Source organism: Oncorhynchus kisutch, linkage group LG13 (genome assembly GCF_002021735.2).
Source record: "Oncorhynchus kisutch isolate 150728-3 linkage group LG13, Okis_V2, whole genome shotgun sequence".
NCBI classification, from domain to species: Eukaryota; Metazoa; Chordata; class Actinopteri; order Salmoniformes; family Salmonidae; genus Oncorhynchus; species Oncorhynchus kisutch.
The window spans coordinates 71,983,005-72,003,865 of record NC_034186.2 but is presented as its reverse complement, the minus strand read 5'-3'; the positions used below and the strand labels follow the sequence as shown (position 1 = coordinate 72,003,865).

The window sequence follows — 20,861 nt, the reverse complement described above, 5'->3', positions numbered from 1 at the left end:
CTCTGGCCGTACACCCTGGCTGTCACTGGCCGTACACTCTGGCCGTACTCTCTGGCTGTCACTGGCCGTACTCTCTGGCTGTCACTGGCCGTACTCTCTGGCTGTCACTGGCCGTACTCTCTGGCTGTCACTGGCCGTACTCTCTGGCTGTCACTGGCCGTACTCTCTGGCTGTCACTGGCCGTACTCTCTGGCTGTCACTGGCCGTACACTCTGGCTGTCACTGGCCGTACACTCTGGCCGTACACTCTGGCCGTACACTCTGGCCGTACACTCTGGCCGTACACTCTGGCCGTACACTCTGGCCGTACACTCTGGCTGTCACTGGCCGTACTCTCTGGCTGTCACTGGCCGTACTCTCTGGCTGTCACTGGCCGTACTCTCTGGCTGTCACTGGCCGTACTCTCTGGCTGTCACTGGCCGTACACTCTGGCTGTCACTGGCCGTACACTCTGGCTGTCACTGGCCGTACACCCTGGCCGTACACCCTGGCCGTACACCCTGGCCGTACACCCTGGCCGTACACCCTGGCCGTACACCCTGGCTGTACACTCTGGCTGTCACTGGCCGTACACTCTGGCTGTACACTCTGGCTGTCACTGGCCGTACACTCTGGCTGTACACTCTGGCTGTACACTCTGGCTGTCACTGGCCGTACACTCTGGCTGTCACTGGCCGTACACTCTGGCCGTACACTCTGGCTGTACACTCTGGCCGTACACTCTGGCTGTACACTCTGGCTGTACACCCTGGCTGTCACTGGCCGTACACTCTGGCTGTCACTGGCCGTACACTCTGGCTGTCACTGGCCGTACACTCTGGCTGTCACTGGCCGCACACTCTGGCCGTACTCTCTGGCCGTACTCTCTGGCCGTACTCTCTGGCCGTACACTCTGGCCGTACACTCTGGCCGTACACTCTGGCCGTACACTCTGGCCGTACACTCTGGCCGTACACTCTGGCCGTACACTCTGGCCGTACACTCTGGCCGTACACTCTGGCCGTACACTCTGGCCGTACACTCTGGCCGTACACTCTGGCCGTACACTCTGGCTGTCACTGGCCGTACACTCTGGCTGTACACTCTGGCTGTACACTCTGGCTGTCACTGGCCGTACACTCTGGCTGTCACTGGCCGTACACTCTGGCCGTACACTCTGGCTGTACACTCTGGCCGTACACTCTGGCTGTACACTCTGGCTGTACACCCTGGCTGTCACTGGCCGTACACTCTGGCTGTCACTGGCCGTACACTCTGGCTGTCACTGGCCGTACACTCTGGCTGTCACTGGCCGCACACTCTGGCCGTACTCTCTGGCCGTACTCTCTGGCTGTCACTGGCCGTACTCTCTGGCTGTCACTGGCCGTACTCTCTGGCTGTCACTGGCCGTACTCTCTGGCTGTCACTGGCCGTACTCTCTGGCTGTCACTGGCCGTACTCTCTGGCTGTCACTGGCCGTACTCTCTGGCTGTCACTGGCCGTACTCTCTGGCTGTCACTGGCCGTACTCTCTGGCTGTCACTGGCCGTACTCTCTGGCTGTCACTGGCCGTACTCTCTGGCTGTCACTGGCCGTACACTCTGGCTGTCACTGGCCGTACACTCTGGCTGTCACTGGCCGTACACTCTGGCTGTCACTGGCCGTACACTCTGGCCGTACACTCTGGCCGTACACTCTGGCCGTACTCTCTGGCTGTCACTGGCCGTACACTCTGGCTGTCACTGGCCGTACATGCTGGCTGTACACTCTGGCTGTACACTCTGGCTGTACACGCTGGCTGTACACTCTGGCTGTACACGCTGGCCGTACACGCTGGCCGTACACCCTGGCCGTACACCCTGGCCGTACACCCTGGCCGTACACCCTGGCCGTACACCCTGGCCGTACACCCTGGCCGTACACCCTGGCCGTACACCCTGGCCGTACACCCTGGCCGTACACCCTGGCCGTACACCCTGGCCGTACACCCTGGCCGTACACCCTGGCCGTACACCCTGGCTGTACACTCTGGCTGTCACTGGCCGTACACTCTGGCTTTACACTCTTGCTGTCACTGGCTGTACACTCTGGCTGTCACTGGCCGTACACTCTGGCTGTCACTGGCCGTACACTCTGGCTGTACACCCTAGCTGTCACTGGCTGTACACTCTGGCTATACACTCTGGCCGGACACTCTGGCTGTCACTGGCCGGACACTCTGGCCGTACACTCTGGCTGTCACTGGCCGTACACTCTGGCCGGACACTCTGGCTGTCACTGGCCGGACACTCTGGCTGTCACTGGCCGGACACTCTGGCTGTCACTGGCCGGACACTCTGGCTGTCACTGGCCGTACACTCTGGCTGTCACTGGCCGGACACTCTGGCTGTACTCTCTGGCCGTACTCTCTGGCTGTCACTGGCCGTACTCTCTGGCTGTCACTGGCCGTACTCTGGCTGTCACTGGCCGTACTCTCTGGCTGTCACTGGCCGTACTCTCTGGCTGTCACTGGCCGTACTCTCTGGCTGTCACTGGCCGTACACTCTGGCTGTCACTGGCCGTACACTCTGGCTGTCACTGGCCGTACACTCTGGCTGTCACTGGCCGTACACTCTGGCTGTCACTGGCCGTACACTCTGGCTGTCACTGGCCGTACACTCTGGCCGTACACTCTGGCCGTACACTCTGGCCGTACACTCTGGCCGTACTCTCTGGCTGTCACTGGCCGCACTCTCTGGCTGTCACTGGCCGTACTCGCTGGCCGTACTCGCTGGCCGTACACGCTGGCCGTACACGCTGGCCGTACACGCTGGCCGTACACGCTGGCCGTACACGCTGGCCGTACACTCTGGCCGTACACTCTGGCTGTCACTGGCCGTACACTCTGGCCGTACACTCTGGCCGTCACTGGCCGTACACCCTGGCTGTACACCCTGGCTGTACACCCTGGCTGTACACTCTGGCTGTCACTGGCCGTACACTCTGGCCGTACACTCTGGCCGTACACTCTGGCCGTACACTCTGGCCGTGTACACTGGCGGTACACTCTGGCTGTCACTGGCCGTACACTCTGGCCGTACACTCTGGCTGTACACTCTGGATGTCACTGGCCGTACACTCTGGCTGTACACTCTGGCTGTACACCCTGGCTGTCACTGGCTGTACACCCTGGCTGTCACTGGCTGTACACTCTGGCTGTACTCTCTGGCTGTCACTGGCCGTACACTCTGGCTGTCACTGGCCGTACACTCTGGCTGTCACTGGCCATACACTCTGGCCGTACTCTCTGGCTGTCACTGGCCGTACACTCTGGCTGTACACTCTGGCTGTCACTGGCCGTACTCTCTGGCTGTCACTGGCTGTACACTCTGGCTGTCACTGGCCGTACTCTGGCTGTCACTGGCTGTACACTCTGGCCGTACACTCTGGCTGTCACTGGCCGTACTCTCTGGCTGTCACTGGCCGTACACTCTGGCTGTCACTGGCCGTACTCTCTGGCCGTACACTCTGGCCGTACACTCTGGCCGTACACCCTGGCCGTACACCCTGGCCGTACACCCTGGCCGTACACCCTGGCCGTACACCCTGGCCGTACACCCTGGCCGTACACCCTGGCCGTACACCCTGGCCGTACACCCTGGCCGTACACCCTGGCTGTCACTGGCCGTACACTCTGGCTTTACACTCTTGCTGTCACTGGCTGTACACTCTGGCTGTCACTGGCCGTACACTCTGGCTGTCACTGGCCGTACACTCTGGCTGTACACCCTAGCTGTCACTGGCTGTACACTCTGGCTATACACTCTGGCCGGACACTCTGGCTGTCACTGGCCGGACACTCTGGCCGTACACTCTGGCTGTCACTGGCCGTACACTCTGGCCGGACACTCTGGCTGTCACTGGCCGGACACTCTGGCTGTCTCTGGCCGGACACTCTGGCTGTCACTGGCCGGACACTCTGGCTGTCACTGGCCGTACACTCTGGCTGTCACTGGCCGGACACTCTGGCTGTACTCTCTGGCCGTACTCTCTGGCTGTCACTGGCCGTACTCTCTGGCTGTCACTGGCCGTACTCTCTGGCTGTCACTGGCCGTACTCTCTGGCTGTCACTGGCCGTACTCTCTGGCTGTCACTGGCCGTACACTCTGGCTGTCACTGGCCGTACACTCTGGCTGTCACTGGCCGTACACTCTGGCTGTCACTGGCCGTACACTCTGGCTGTCACTGGCCGTACACTCTGGCTGTCACTGGCCGTACACTCTGGCTGTCACTGGCCGTACACTCTGGCTGTCACTGGCCGTACACTCTGGCTGTCACTGGCCGTACACTCTGGCTGTCACTGGCCGTACACTCTGGCTGTCCGGCCGTACACTCTGGCTGTCACTGGCCGTACACTCTGGCCGTACACTCTGGCCGTACACTCTGGCCGTACACTCTGGCCGTACACTCTGGCCGTACTCTCTGGCTGTCACTGGCCGCACTCTCTGGCTGTCACTGGCCGTACTCGCTGGCCGTACACGCTGGCCGTACACGCTGGCCGTACACGCTGGCCGTACACGCTGGCCGTACACGCTGGCCGTACACGCTGGCCGTACACTCTGGCTGTCACTGGCCGTACACTCTGGCCGTACACTCTGGCCGTCACTGGCCGTACACCCTGGCCGTACACCCTGGCTGTACACCCTGGCTGTACACCCTGGCTGTACACTCTGGCTGTCACTGGCCGTACACTCTGGCCGTACACTCTGGCCGTACACTCTGGCCGTGTACACTGGCGGTACACTCTGGCTGTCACTGGCCGTACACTCTGGCTGTCACTGGCCGTACACTCTGGCCGTACACTCTGGCTGTACACTCTGGATGTCACTGGCCGTACACTCTGGCTGTACACTCTGGCTGTACACCCTGGCTGTCACTGGCTGTACACCCTGGCTGTCACTGGCTGTACACTCTGGCTGTACACTCTGGCTGTACTCTCTGGCTGTCACTGGCCGTACACTCTGGCTGTCACTGGCCGTACACTCTGGCTGTCACTGGCCATACACTCTGGCCGTACTCTCTGGCTGTCACTGGCCGTACACTCTGGCTGTACACTCTGGCTGTCACTGGCCGTACTCTCTGGCTGTCACTGGCTGTACACTCTGGCTGTCACTGGCCGTACTCTGGCTGTCACTGGCTGTACACTCTGGCCGTACACTCTGGCTGTCACTGGCCGTACTCTCTGGCTGTCACTGGCCGTACACTCTGGCTGTCACTGGCCGTACTCTCTGGCCGTACACTCTGGCCGTACACTCTGGCCGTACACTCTGGCCGTACACTCTGGCCGTACACTCTGGCCGTACACTCTGGCCGTACACTCTGGCCGTACACTCTGGCCGTACACTCTGGCCGTACACTGGCCGAACTCTCTGGCTGTCACTGGCCGTACACTCTGGCCGTACACTCTGGCCGTACACTCTGGCCGTACACTCTGGCCGTACACTCTGGCCGTACACTCTGGCCGTACACTCTGGCCGTACACTCTGGCCGTACACTCTGGCCGTACACTCTGGCCGTACTCTCTGGCCGTACTCTCTGGCCGTACTCTCTGGCCGTACTCTCTGGCCGTACTCTCTGGCCGTACTCTCTGGCCGTACACTCTGGCCGTACACTCTGGCCGTACACTCTGGCCGTCACTGGCCGTACACTCTGGCCGTACACTCTGGCCGTACACTCTGGCCGTACACTCTGGCCGTACACCCTGGCCGTACACCCTGGCCGTACACCCTGGCCGTACACCCTGGCCGTACACCCTGGCCGTACACTCTGGCCGTACTCTCTGGCCGTACTCTCTGGCCGTACTCTCTGGCCGTACTCTCTGGCCGTACTCTCTGGCCGTACACTCTGGCCGTCACTGGCCGTACACTCTGGGCGTACTCTCTGGCCGTACACTCTGGCCGTACACTCTGGCCGGTACACTCTGGCCGTACACTCTGGCCGTACACTCTGGCTGTCACTGGCCGTACTCTCTGGCTGTCACTGGCCGTACACTCTGGCCGTACACTCTGGCCGTACACTCTGGCCGTACACTCTGGCCGTACTCTCTGGCCGTCACTGGCCGTACTCTCTGGCCGTCACTGGCCGTACTCTCTGGCCGTACTCTCTGGCCGTACTCTCTGGCCGTACTCTCTGGCCGTACTCTCTGGCCGTACTCTCTGGCCGTACACTCTGGCCGGTACACTCTGGCCGTACACTCTGGCCGTACACTCTGGCTGTCACTGGCCGTACTCTCTGGCTGTCACTGGCCGTACACTCTGGCCGTACACTCTGGCCGTACACTCTGGCCGTACACTCTGGCCGTACTCTCTGGCCGTCACTGGCCGTACTCTCTGGCCGTCACTGGCCGTACTCTCTGGCCGTACTCTCTGGCCGTACTCTCTGGCCGTACTCTCTGGCCGTACTCTCTGGCCGTACTCTCTGGCCGTACTCTCTGGCCGTACTCTCTGGCTGTCACTGGCCGTACACTCTGGCCGTACACTCTGGCCGTACACTCTGGCCGTACACTCTGGCCGTACACTCTGGCCGTACACTCTGGCCGTACACTCTGGCCGTACACTCTGGCCGTACACTCTGGCTGTCACTGGCCGTACACTCTGGCTGTCACTGGCCGTACACTCTGGCTGTCACTGGCCGTACACTCTGGCTGTCACTGGCCGTACACTCTGGCCGTACACTCTGGCCGTACACTCTGGCCGTACTCTCTGGCTGTCACTGGCCGCACTCTCTGGCTGTCACTGGCCGTACTCGCTGGCCGTACACGCTGGCCATACACGCTGGCCGTACACGCTGGCCGTACACGCTGGCCGTACACGCTGGCCGTACACGCTGGCCGTACACGCTGGCCGTACACGCTGGCCGTACACGCTGGCCGTACACGCTGGCCGTACACTCTGGCCGTACACTCTGGCTGTCACTGGCCGTACACTCTGGCCGTACACCCTGGCCGTCACTGGCCGTACACCCTGGCCGTACACCCTGGCTGTACACTCTGGCTGTCACTGGCCGTACACTCTGGCCGTACACTCTGGCCGTACACTCTGGCCGTGTACACTGGCGGTACACTCTGGCTGTCACTGGCCGTACACTCTGGCTGTCACTGGCCGTACACTCTGGCCGTACACTCTGGCTGTACACTCTGGATGTCACTGGCCGTACACTCTGGCTGTACACTCTGGCTGTACACCCTGGCTGTCACTGGCTGTACACCCTGGCTGTCACTGGCTGTACACTCTGGCTGTACACTCTGGCTGTACTCTCTGGCTGTCACTGGCCGTACACTCTGGCTGTCACTGGCCGTACACTCTGGCTGTCACTGGCCATACACTCTGGCCGTACTCTCTGGCTGTCACTGGCCGTACACTCTGGCTGTACACTCTGGCTGTCACTGGCCGTACTCTCTGGCTGTCACTGGCTGTACACTCTGGCTGTCACTGGCCGTACTCTGGCTGTCACTGGCTGTACACTCTGGCCGTACACTCTGGCTGTCACTGGCCGTACTCTCTGGCTGTCACTGGCCGTACACTCTGGCTGTCACTGGCCGTACACTCTGGCCGTACTCTCTGGCCGTACACTCTGGCCGTACACTCTGGCCGTACACTCTGGCCGTACACTCTGGCCGTACACTCTGGCCGTACACTCTGGCCGTACACTCTGGCCGTACACTCTGGCCGTACACTCTGGCCGTACACTCTGGCCGTACACTCTGGCCGTACACTGGCCGAACTCTCTGGCTGTCACTGGCCGTACACTCTGGCCGTACACTCTGGCCGTACACTCTGGCCGTACACTCTGGCCGTACTCTCTGGCCGTACTCTCTGGCCGTACTCTCTGGCCGTACTCTCTGGCCGTACTCTCTGGCCGTACTCTCTGGCCGTACTCTCTGGCCGTACTCTCTGGCCGTACTCTCTGGCCGTACTCTCTGGCCGTACACTCTGGCCGTACACTCTGGCCGTACACTCTGGCCGTACACCCTGGCCGTACACCCTGGCCGTACACCCTGGCCGTACACCCTGGCCGTACTCTCTGGCCGTACTCTCTGGCCGTACTCTCTGGCCGTACTCTCTGGCCGTACTCTCTGGCCGTACTCTCTGGCCGTACTCTCTGGCCGTACACTCTGGCTGTCACTGGCCGTACACTCTGGGCGTACTCTCTGGCCGTACACTCTGGCCGTACACTCTGGCCGTACACTCTGGCCGTACACTCTGGCCGTACACTCTGGCCGTACACTCTGGCCGTACACTCTGGCTGTCACTGGCCGTACTCTCTGGCTGTCACTGGCCGTACACTCTGGCCGTACACTCTGGCCGTACACTCTGGCCGTACACTCTGGCCGTACACTCTGGCCGTACACTCTGGCCGTACACTCTGGCCGTACTCTCTGGCCGTCACTGGCCGTACTCTCTGGCCGTCACTGGCCGTACTCTCTGGCCGTCACTGGCCGTACTCTCTGGCCGTACTCTCTGGCCGTACTCTCTGGCCGTACTCTCTGGCCGTACTCTCTGGCCGTACTCTCTGGCCGTACTCTCTGGCCGTACTCTCTGGCCGTACTCTCTGGCCGTACTCTCTGGCCGTACTCTCTGGCCGTACACTCTGGCTGGCCGTACACTCTGGCCGTACACTCTGGCCGTACACTCTGGCCGTACACTCTGGCCGTACACTCTGGCCGTACACTCTGGCCGTACACTCTGGCCGTACACTCTGGCCGTACTCTCTGGCCGTACTCTCTGGCCGTACTCTCTGGCCGTACTCTCTGGCCGTACTCTCTGGCCGTACACTCTGGGCGTACACTCTGGCCGTACACTCTGGCCGTACACTCTGGCCGTACACTCTGGCCTTTGAAGGGTGTTAACTCTTTCTCTCTCTCTCTCTCCAGGTCAGCCTCCCCTTCAGGCCCCAGTCCAGTCCCCTACCTGCCCCTCCCTCCCCTCTGGCCCAGCCTCTGCTACAGGAGGACAGATAATCACTGCCATCTACCCCCCTTCCAGCGTCACCATGGCAACTGGGGTGGTCTCCATGGCTACCGGGCCACCCAGCATGGTGTACACAGTCTCCAGCTCCTCCAGTCTGTCCACCCACATCCTGCCCAAATACACATTCGCCCCCGCCACCCCCACCACACACACTCACACACACACCCAGCTCCAGTCGGACAGACAAACAGACAGGCATGTGGGGGAGAGACCCACGGACAGAATGTCTCACTCTCAGTCAGAGAAAGCGGCAGACAGACAAGCGGAGACGCAGCCTGAGCTACAGGCGTACGGACAGACGGACAGGCCAACCCTCACACAGGCGGACAGACAGACGGGGAGGGAAGCCCAGACCTTCATTAAAAGCAGCAGCTTAGTGGCGCCCCCAAGTGGCTCCTCATTGTCACTGCGGCCCTGTAGCCCCCCCCTGCCCTCTCACACTTCCAGTAAGTCTAAGGTGCCCTCCTTGTTTTTCGAACAAAGATCTAATGCTTAACAAATGCAAGTATATGAGAACTTATAATATACATATTTCAGCAGGCAGCGCACCAGGTACCCCCAAACTTCCCCAGATCCCGGTGAGAACCCCTCAGAAAATCAAAGCCACAGTTGCCAACATCCCGGTGGGCAGCTACGAGGGAGGAGGCCGAGGAAAGGAGAGGGAGAAGAACCGAGAGAGGGAAAGGGAGAAAGAAAGAGAGAACCATGGGGCCAACAGTCGTTTTTCCTTTGAGCTGGAGCGTCCTGTGGAGTCGACGTCCCCCTCCCAACACACACACACTGCTGAGGAGCCCCCCTCTGACAGACCCCCTGAGGGACACGACCCTGGGGACAACACTGACACATGTAGCACAGAGGCCAGCAACGAGGTGAGCGAGCCGGAGAGATAGACCTGATGGATTGTTTTGGTTTTTCTTCTCAATAATCAGGGAATGCAAATTAGATCACATTCATAGAATATAACATACATTTCTGATTTTACACCCTGTGTCCCAAAATGAAACCCTCCCAGCATACTGTATTATTAAACTTGTTCTCCTCTCTGCCCCATACAGTCCGGGTGGAAGGACTCCGTCCCCTCCTCACCCCTGCCCCCTCCCTTGGGTACAGACCCTGCCCTGCCACCTCCCCAGAGCGACAAAGACGCCCCTCCTCCCAAGAAGGTGAAGGCCCGCCCCCCGCCACTCAAAAGGACCTTTGACTCTGTGGACAAGTGAGTTACCCTGAGTATAGACACGCCATCTATCAATTTATAAAATATGTTTGTTAGTGAGTATCCCTGAGTCATCCTGACACTTCAAAGGGTTCAGGTACCTTACTCATGTGTTTCTCTCCCTTCATCCCCCTCTTTCTCCCAGGGTGTTGTCGGAGGTGTATTTTGAGGAGCGTTTTGCTCAGCTACCAGAGTTCAGGCCAGAGGAGGTGCTGCCCTCCCCCACCCTGCAGAGCCTGGCCACCTCCCCCCGCGCCATTCTGGGCAGCTACCGCCGCAAGAGGAAGAACTCCACAGGTAAGAGAGAGAGAGGAGGTAGAGAGGACTGAAGGAAAGAGGGAGACAGACAACTGAGATCGACATTTTCTGTTGCAAAACATGTTGCTACTGTGTGCGCCACTGAAGTAGAGGGATCTGCGAATCGTCTGTCTTTCTCATCCCCTCTTTTGTCCAGACCTGGACTCGTCCACAGAGGACCCTGTGTCTCCGAAGAGGAGGAGCAGAAGGCGCTCCAGCTGCAGCTCGGAGCCCAGCACACCCAAGAGCGCCGCCAAGTGTGAGGGAGACGTCTTCACCTTCGACCGACCAGGTAGAAACGCACAGACACGCTCACACCCTCATTGTAAGGTTTATTCATGTACAGTGCCTTCGGAGAGTATTCTGACCCCTTGACTTTTTCCACATTTTGTTAAGTTACAGCTTTATTCTAAAATGTTTGAAATATGTTTTTTTTCAGCACTCTCCACACAATACCTCAGAATGACAAAGTGAAAACATGTTTTCAGATTTTTTAAAATGTATATAAGTATTCAGACCCTTTGCTTTGATACTAAAAATTTTGCTCGGGTGCATCCTGTTTCCATTGATCATCCTTGAGATGTTTCAACAACTACTTTTGAGTTCACCTGTGGTAAATTTAAATTGATTGGACATGATTTGGAAAGGCACACACCTATCTATATAAGTCCCACAGTTGACAGTGTATGTCAGAGCAAAAACCAAGCCATGAGGTCGAAGGAATTGTCCTTAGAGATCAGAGACAGGATTGTGTCGAGGCACAGATCTGGGGAAGGGTAGCAAAATATTTCTGCAGCATTGAAGGTCCTCAAGAACACAGTGGCCTCCATCATTCATAAATGGAAGAAGTTTGGAACCACCAAGACCGCCCGGCCAAACTGAGAAATCAGGGGAGAAGGGCCTTGGTCAGGGAGGTGACCAAGAACCCGATGGTCACTCTGACAGAGCTCCAGCGTTCCTCTATGGAGATGGCAGTTGTCCTTCTGGAAGGGTCTATCTCTGCAGCACTCCACCAATCAGGCCTTTTATGGTAGAGTGGCCAGACAGAATCCGCTCCTCAGTAAAAGGCACATGACAGCCCGCTTGGAGTTTGCCAAAAAGCAGCTAAATATTCTCAATGACAAGCAAGATTCTCTGGTCTGATAAAATCAAGATTGAACTCTTTGGCCTGAATGCCAAGCGTCACATCTGGAGGAAACCTGGCACCATCCCTACGGTGAAGCGCAGTGGTGGCAACGTCAAGCTGTGGGGATGTTTTTAGCGGCAGGGGCTGGGAGACTAGTCAGGATCGAGGCAAAGATGTTTTGTAATTTTATGAATCTTACCCAGTTGATTAACTCGCCCAAATCTTAAATGCCCAGATAAATCAGCATTTGTCCTACCACTTTTAAAAGGGGGAGATCCAAATCTTTTAATTATAGGCCAATCTGAAAATACTTGAAACCCTTGTGAGTGAACAGCTAAAAGTTTTTATTTACTAACTCTATTTTATCAATGTACCAATCGGGCTTCAGGAAGAAGCATAGCACAATTACAGCAGCCATGAAGGTTTTAAATTGTATCACTAAAGCCCTTGACAAAAAATAGCACTGTCTCACTTTTTATTGATCTCTCTAAGGCTTTTGATACAGTTGATCATGCTATACTAAGGCAGAGATTGTCGAGTGTAGGTCTTTCAGAGCATGCAGTTGCATGGTTTGCTAACTATCTGTCTGATAGAACTCCGTGCACTCAATTTGATGGGCTTATGTCTGTTAAATTGTCTGTCTTGAATGGTGTGCCCCAAGGCTCTGTACTTGGTCCTCTCTTATTCACTATTTATATAAATGATTTAGACAAACGTCCAATGCGCAAATTCATTTTTATGCTGATGATACTGTTATTTACTGTTGTGCCTCGTCTCTTACAAAAGCTTTCCAGAACTTGCAAACTGCTTTTTATACTGTTCAACATACCTTGTGTCAATTGAAGCGTATCCTCAATACTGACAAAACAAAACTAATGGTGTTTTCTAAAGCAAGAAATAGACCTCTGAACCTTTCACCTATTACTACCTGTCAGGGCAAGGAGATTGAGGTTCTAACCTCATATAAATATCTTGGAATTTTAATTGATGACGGCCTCTTTTAAATTGCGTATTCAACCACTTACAAAAAAATGAAGCTGAAATTGGGGACTTTATTTTAGGAATAAGGCCTGTTTTTCTTTTGAGGCCAGAAGGAGGCTAGTATCAGCTACATTTATGCCTTTACTAGACTATGGGGTTATTTTATATACGAATGGTTCCGCTCAGTATTTGAGATTGACTGACACCCTTTGCCATGGGACTTTGAGATTTATTTTAAACTGCCAAACCCTTACGCACCCCTGCACTTTGTATACCAGGGTTGGCTGGCCTTCTCTAGTCACTCGTAGGCTCAGGCACTGGTATACTTTTATTTACAAAGCCATTTTGGGTTTACTACCTTTTTTATTTGTGCATTTTTATTGTTCAGAAATGTGGTGGGTACTCTCTTTGTTCGCTAGACTTTATCCTGCTAACTGTTCCAAATGTCCGAACTGAATTTGGTAAAAGGGCTTTTATGTTCTCTGCGTCATCGTCTTGGAACGCCTTACAAAATACTTATAAACTGGAAGAACTTGTCCCGATTGGTATTTTTAAATCACTGATGAATGATCTTGAGACTGATTCCCTGACCTGTCAATGTTTTTGATTTTGTTGTACTCTTGTGAATTCTATGGTTTTTACTAGATTACTTGTAGTTTTTCATGTTTGTCTGTAATTTTTGTAATGACTTGGTGCTGCTTATCTTGGCCAGGACGCTTCCTGGTTATATAAAGCTTAAATAAATAAAATAAAAGAACAGAGATCCTTGATGAAAACCTGCTCCAGAGCGCTCAGGACCTCAGCCTGGGGCGAAGGTTCACCTTCCAACAGGACAACAACACGAAGCACACAGCCAAGACGACAACGCAGGAGTGGCTTCAGGACAAGTCTGAATGTCCTTGAGTGGCCCCGTCAGAGCCCGGACTTGAACCTGATCGAACATCTCTGGAGAGACCCGAAAATAGCTGTGCAGCGACGCTCCCCATCCAACCTGACAGAGCTTGAGAGGAATAGGAAAAACTACACAAATACAGGTGTGCCAAGCTTGTAGCGTCATACCCAAGAAGACTCGAGGCTGTAATCGCTGCTAAAGGTGTTTCAACAAAGTGCTGAGTAAAGTGTCTGAATACTTTTGTGATATTTAAATTGGCAAACATTTCTAAAAATCTGTTTTTGCTTTGGCGTTATGGGGTATTGTGTGTAAATTGATGATTTTAGAATAAGGCTGTAATGTAACAAAACTGGAAAAAGTCAAGGGGTCTGAACTTTCCAAATGCGCTGTATAATAAACTGCTCTTACAAATCCTAAAATATGTTTCATGTTTACACAAATGTTTTATATAAAAGACTAACCAGAGTGTGTGTCTGTCAGCCCCCCCGTCTGTGTGTCCCCCTCCAGGGACAGGTGCTGATGGAGAGGACATCCTGGGGGAGCTGGAGTTTGACAAGGTGCCCTATTCCTCTCTGAGACGTACCCTGGACCAGAGACGAGCCCTCGTCATGCAGCTCTTCCAGGAGCATGGCTTCTTCCCGTCAGGTCAGTACAGACACACACACACACACACTTGCATATAGCTTTTTATATACAGTACCTGTTGAAAGTTTGGACACACCTACTCATTCAAGGGTTTTTCTTTGTTTTTACAATTTTCTACATTGTAGATGAATAGTGACGACATCAAAACTATGGAATCGTGTAGTAACCAAAAAATTGTTAAACAAATCAAAATAGATTCTTCAAAGTAGCCACCCTTTGCCTTGATGAAAGCTTTGCGCACTCTTGGCATTCTCTCAACCAGCTTCACCTGGAATGCTTTTCCAACAGTCTTGAAGGAGTTCCCACATGCTGAGCACTTGTTGGCTGCTTTTCCTTCACTCTGCGGTCCAATTCATCCCAGACCATCTCAATTGGGTTGAGGTCGGTGATTGTGGAGGTCAAGTCACCTGATGCAGCACTCCATCACTCTCCTCCTTGGTCAAATAGCCCTTACACAGCCTGGAGGTGTGTTGGGTCATTGTCCTGTTGAAAAACAAATGATAGTCCCACTAAGTGCAAACCAGATTGGATGGCTTATCGCTGCAGAATGCTGTGGTAGCCATGCTGGTTTAGTGTGCCTTGAATTCTAAATAAATTAGACAGTATCACCAGCAAAGCACCATCACACCTCCTCCTCCATGCTTCATGGTGGGAACCACACATGCGGAGATCATCCGTTCACCTACTCTGCGTCTCACAAAGTCACGGTGGTTGGAACCAAAAATCTCAAATTTAGACTCATCAGACCAAAGGACAGATTTCCACCGGTCTAATGTCCATTGCTCGTGTTTCTTGGCTCAAGCAAGTCTCTTCTTCTTATTGGTGTCCTTTAGTAGTGGATTCTCTGCAGCAACTCGACCATTAAGGCCTGATTCCCGCTGTCTCGTCTGAAAGGTTGAGGTTGAGATGTGTCCTTTACTTCCACTCTGAAGCATTTATTTGGGCTGCAATTTCTGAGGCTGGTAACTCTAATGAAGTTATCCTCTGCAGCAGAGGTAACTCTGGGTCTTCCTTTCCTGTGGCGGTCCTCATGAGAGCCAGTTTCATCATAGCACTTGATGGTTTGCGACTGCACTGGAAGTAACTTTCAACGTTTTTGAAATTTTCCGGATTGACTGACCTTCATGTCTTAAGTAATGATGGACTGTCGTTTCTCTTTGCTTATTTGAGCTGTTCTTGCTATAATATGGACTTGGATTTTTACCAAATAGGGCTATCTTCTATATACCACCCCTACACATTTTTGGTAACTACATAATTCCATATGTGTTATTTCATAGGTTTGATGTCTTCACTACTCTACAATGTAGAAAATAGTCAAAATAAAGAAAAACCCTGTAATGAGTAGGTGTCCAAACTTTTGACTTGTATTGTACATAGGCCCTACTCTCACTCTCATTTACAGTGTACACAGTCCTCCAGACCCAGCAAAATAGTTTTTTTTCTACATTCCTCGTCAATCAACACTACCTCTGTCTTCCCCCTTCTCCTGTCCGCTCTCCAGCCCAGGCCACGGCAGCCTTCCAGGCACGCTACGCAGACATCTTCCCCACCAAGGTGTGTCTGCAGCTGAAGATCAGGGAGGTCCGACAGAAGATCATGCAGACTGCCGTCCCCTCTGAGACCAACGAGGCCTCCTCGCTCCCCGGACCGTCTGGCGCCCAATCAGGGGAAGGGACAGGAGGAGGGGCGGAGCCATTGGGAGAGGAGGCAGATCGAGAGAGGGAGGGTAGTCCAGAAGAGCCGAGGGATTCGCAGGAGTCTTCTAGATGAAGGATGCCGACAGGCTGGATTGACCAATCAGCGATGGACCAGTTCCCCAAATCCCGCCTCTTAATTTTGTTGAAGCTACACCCCTCTGTCTGTGTGCGTATCTGGACCGGTCTCTCTTTCTCCAGAGAGCCAGGTCAGAAAGAGCAAGTGGAAGAGACCAAGAGGATGTGTGTTTGCAAAATGTGTCTGAGGTGGAATTGTTTAAAACTTAAAAGGGGATTAAAAAAAATAAAAGTAATTCCCCCTCTCCAAAAAATGACATTTAAAATGCCAGTGACACACACACACATGGCTGATGAACCCCAAACTCCAATACTCACACTTGAATTAGCACTTTGTTAGTAATATGAATATTATCCCTGTAAGCTTCCATTGATGCCAGTGGACTATAGACTATACAATAACAACTCTCCAGCTGTTTCCCTTTGCCTTGGAGCAGGGCCCATCTTTCAGACTGAATAGCATATCATTTACTGGGACTGTTTGAGGTCATTTATTTCACTCTAACAGGACTGGCTTGTTTTTAAAAATGGAGGGCTTGGGAAGCAAGATCAGTTAATTGGCTGCTGAAGGAGGGTCTGGCTCAAGTCTCCCATTGGCTAATTTGTTTCTGCTGGACATTAGGGGGCTGGGTCCCCACTGGCTTGAGATGATGCCATTGGATGGAGAGCCCGCACTACCCTGGTGAGGGATCAGAAGGATCCTTGTTTCGTTAGATTTTTCTCTACTTTGATCCATAAAAGCAGGACAGGTCTGTGAGGGGGACAGGAGAGAGTTTAGGACCTCGCCCTCACTTGCCATGATTGGCTACAGAAGATGCCAGTAAAGCGTGCACCAAGCGTTCCTGCTTGTCTGATTCGCTCGCCATGTGGGGAGAAGGAGTCAATGGGCACATCATGGCTTTACATTTCTCACTGTCACTTCAACCATGTTTTATATATTTGTAGACTTCAGTTGAGAACCCAGAGGACGTCAGGCTGACAGGCCTTTTACTTCTAATGCCAAGCAGTTTTATTATCTAACTTTCTTTCTTTTTTAAGACATCAAACTTTTTTTTTTTTTATCAAACACATGTAACTTTGCAGTTCATTATGTTATTATTGTATTACTGTTACTAATATTACTCCTCTCATTGTTTTGGTGGACCTGATCTTTGCTACGGGCTGGTAGCAATGTCATATGATTAGCTCTAGCAACCGGTTTGCATATTTGAGGGGGGATGGGATGTTTGAGAGAGATGGTCCTCACCTGTGCCTCTTTCCCTCTCTTTTGTCTTCCCTTTCAACACCCTCACTTTGCCCCAGCAAGGACCTGGGGTGACAAATATTTTTATTAATTTCAATGAGGGATAACAAAAAGAGGGTTGACATTTGTATTCATTTAAGTGTAATAAGTATGTTTTTGGACAACCCTGAAAACCGCTCTCTCTCACTCCCCTGCTAGTAAGGTTTGATTCTATAGCCGCCTCCTTCCTCCCTCTTTTCCTTCTGTTCATCCTTCCTTACTGTTCTCTCTAGATCTTTTTTTGGGGTGGGAGGAGGTAAGCCTGGAGGGGGCAGGGCAGTATATAGAGTGGTAGGGTATAATATTGGTTCTTTGTGCAAGACCTGGTGGTTGTACATATTATTTACTGTAGTCAGGTGACTCGCTATAATATTAAGGAACAATGTGTAACTGACATGTATCGACTTTTAAAGACGACATTACACAAGGTCAAACTCCAAAAATTGACAAATTATTAAGGTTTTACTCGTTTTACTGAGATACAGTTTGCAAGAAACTTAAATTATTCATAAATGTACATCTATCTTTCAGTATACAAATAAATGTTCAAGTTAACATATTTTTCACTAGTTTTTAATGTACACACAGCTGAACCACCAGTTATTGATGAGTTATTATTGTCCAACTATACTGAACAAAAATATAAACACAACATGTAAAGTGTTGGTCCCATGTTTCATGAACAGAAATAAAATATCCCAGAAATGTTCCAAAAGCTTATTTCTCTAATTTTGTGCACAAATTTGTTTTACGTCCCTGTTTGTGAGAATTTCTCCTTTGCCAAGATAATCCATCCACCTGACAGGTGTGGCACATCAAGAAGCTGATGAAACAGCATAAATATTACACAGTTGCACCTTGTGCTGGGGACAATAAAAGGCCACTCTAAAATGTGCAGTTTTGTCACACAACACAATGCCACAGATGTCTCAAATTGAGGGAGAGCGCAATTGGCATGCTGACGGCACGAATGTCCACCAGAGCAGTTGCCTGAGAATTGAATGTTCATTTCTCTACCATAAGCCACCTCCAACGTTGTTTTAGAGAATTTGGCAGCATGTCTAACCGGCCTCACAACCACAGACTACGTGTAACCATGCCAGCCCAGGACCTCAAGATCCGCCTTCTCCACCTGCGGGATCGTCTGAGACCAGCCACCCGGATAGCTGAAGTAAAAAGTATTTCTGTCGGTAATAAAGCCCTTTTATGTGGAAAAATACATTCTCATTGGCTGGGGATGGCTCCCCAGTGGGTGGGCCGATGTCTTACCATGGCTGCTCCCTAGACAAGTCATGTGAAATCCATAGATTAGGGCCTAATGGATTTATTTCTTCATATGAACTGCAACTCAGTAAAATTGTTGAAATTGTTACATTGCGTTTATATTTTTGTTCAGTATATACACGATTACTCAAACGTTTGGGGTCATTCAGAAAAATGGCCAGAAACAAAAAAAACTTTCTTCTAAAACTCATCAGTCTATTCTTGTTCTGAGAAATGAAGGCTATTCCATGCGAGAAATTGCCAAGAAACTGAAGATCGCATACATCGCTGTGTACTACTCCCTTCACAGAACAGCGCATACTGGCCCTAACCAGAATAGAAAGGGGAGTGGGAGGCCCCGGTGCACAACTGAGCAAGAGGACAAGTACATTAGAGTGTCTAGTTTGAGAAACGGACGCCTCACAAGGCCTCAACTGGCAGCTTCATTAAATAGTACCCGCAAAACACCAGTCTCAACGTCAACAGTGGAGAGGCGACTCCGGGCTGATTGCCTTCTAGGCAGAGTTGCAAAGAAAAAGCCATATCTCAGACTGGCCAATAAAAATGTAAGATTACGATGGGCAAAAGAACACAGACACTGGACAGAGGAACTCTGCCTAGAAAGCCAGTATCCCAGAGTCAAACTAGAACCTCTAATGTACTTGTCCTCTTGCTTAGTTGTGCACCGGGGCCTCCCACTCCTTTTTCTATTCTGGTTAGGGCCAGTTTGCACTGTTCTGTGACTGAAGTAGTTCACAGCGTTGTACGAGATCTTCAGTTTCTTGGCAATTTCTCGCATGGAATAGCCTTCATTTCTCAGAACAAGAACAGACTGACGAGTTTCAGAAGAAAGTTATTTGTTTCCAGCCATTTTGAGCCTGTAATCGAACCCACAAATGTTGATGCTAGAGATACACAACTAGTCTAAAGATGGCCAGTTGTATTGCTTCTTTAATTAGAACAACAGTTTTCAGCTGTGCTAACATAATTGCAAAAGGATTTTCTAATGATCAATTAGCCTTTAAAAACAACACTAACGCAACGTGCAATTGGAACACAGGAGTGATGGTTGCTGATAATGGATCTCAAGATATTCCATTAAAAATCAGCCGTTTCCAGCTACAATAGTCATTTACAACATTAACACTGTATTTCTGATTAGTTTGATGTTATTTTAATGGACAACATTTTTAGCTTTTCTTTCAATAACAAGAACATTTCTAAATGACCCCAAACTTTTGAACGGTAGTGTGTGTGTATATATACAGTTGAAGTTGGACGTTTACATACACTTAGGTTGGAGTCATTAAAACTTGTTTTAACAAACTATAGTTTTGGCAAGTCAGTTAGGACATTACTTTGTGCATGACACAAGTCATTTTTCCAACAATTGTTTACAGACAGATTATTTCACATATAATTCACTGTATCACAATTCCAGTGGGTCAGAAGTTTACATACATTAAGTTGACTGTGCCTGTAAACAGCTTGGAAAAATCCAGAAAATGATGTCATGGCTTTAGAAGCTTCTGATAGGCTAATTTACATCATTTGAGTCAATTGGAGGTGTACGTGTGGATGTATTTCAAGGCCTACCTTCAAACTGAGTGCCTCTTTGCTTAACATCATGGAAAAAAATTTAAAAATCAGCCAAGATCTCAGAAATTAAAGTGTAGACCTCCACAAGTCTGGTTCATTCTTGGGAGCAATTTCCAAACGCCTGAAGGTACCACATTCATCTGTACAAACAATAGTACGTAAGAAATAAACAACATGGGACCACGCAGCCGTCATACCGCTCAGGAAGGAGATGCGTTCTGTCTTCTAGAGATGAACGTACTTTGGTGCGAAAAGTGCAAATCAATCCAATAACAATAGCGAAGGACCCTGTGAAGATGCTGGATGAAACAGGTACAAAAGTATCTATATCCACAGTGAAACAAGTCCTATATCGACAACCTGAAAGGCCGCTCAGCAAGGAAGAAGCCACTGCTCCAAAACCGCCATAAAAAGGCCAGACTAGACTTTGCAACTGCACATGGGGACAAAGATCATACTTTTTGGAGAAATGTCCTCTAGTCTGATGAAACAAAAATAGAACCGTTTGGCCATAATGGCCATTGTTATGTTTGAAGGAAAACGCTTGCAAGCTGAAGAACACCATCCCAACCTTGAAGCACGAGGGTGGCAGCATCATGTTGTGGGGGTACTTTGCTGCAGGAGGGACTGATGCACTTCACAAAATAGATGACATCATGAGGAAAATGATGTGGATATATTGAAGCAACATCAGTCAGGAAGTAAAAGCTTGGTTGCAAATGGGTCTTCCAAATGGACAATGACCCCAAGCATCCTTCCAAAGTTGTGGCAAAATGGCTTAAGGACAACAAAGTCAAGGTAT

General features: G+C 51.7%; 1 protein-coding gene across 2 annotated transcripts in view; it reads left to right on the top strand.

Moving 5' to 3' along the window:
* LOC109877720 (protein capicua homolog) overlaps positions 1–17,906 on the top strand; it is a 36,029-nt gene extending 18,123 nt beyond the window's left edge. Inside the window, exons 14-20 of one of the 2 annotated variants that reach the window (XM_031787159.1) lie at positions 8,890–9,432; positions 9,527–9,855; positions 10,042–10,199; positions 10,345–10,496; positions 10,654–10,788; positions 13,976–14,140; positions 15,645–17,906. In XM_031787159.1, coding sequence (XP_031643019.1) covers positions 8,890–9,432; positions 9,527–9,855; positions 10,042–10,199; positions 10,345–10,496; positions 10,654–10,788; positions 13,976–14,140; positions 15,645–15,913 — 1,751 coding nt within the window. In that variant the 3' untranslated portion in view covers positions 15,914–17,906. Of the gene's footprint in view, positions 1–8,889; positions 9,433–9,523; positions 9,856–10,041; positions 10,200–10,344; positions 10,497–10,653; positions 10,789–13,975; positions 14,141–15,644 lie in introns of both variants that reach the window. The other variant, XM_031787158.1, reaches the window with a different exon arrangement.
* Positions 17,907–20,861: the final 2,955 nt, after the last annotated feature.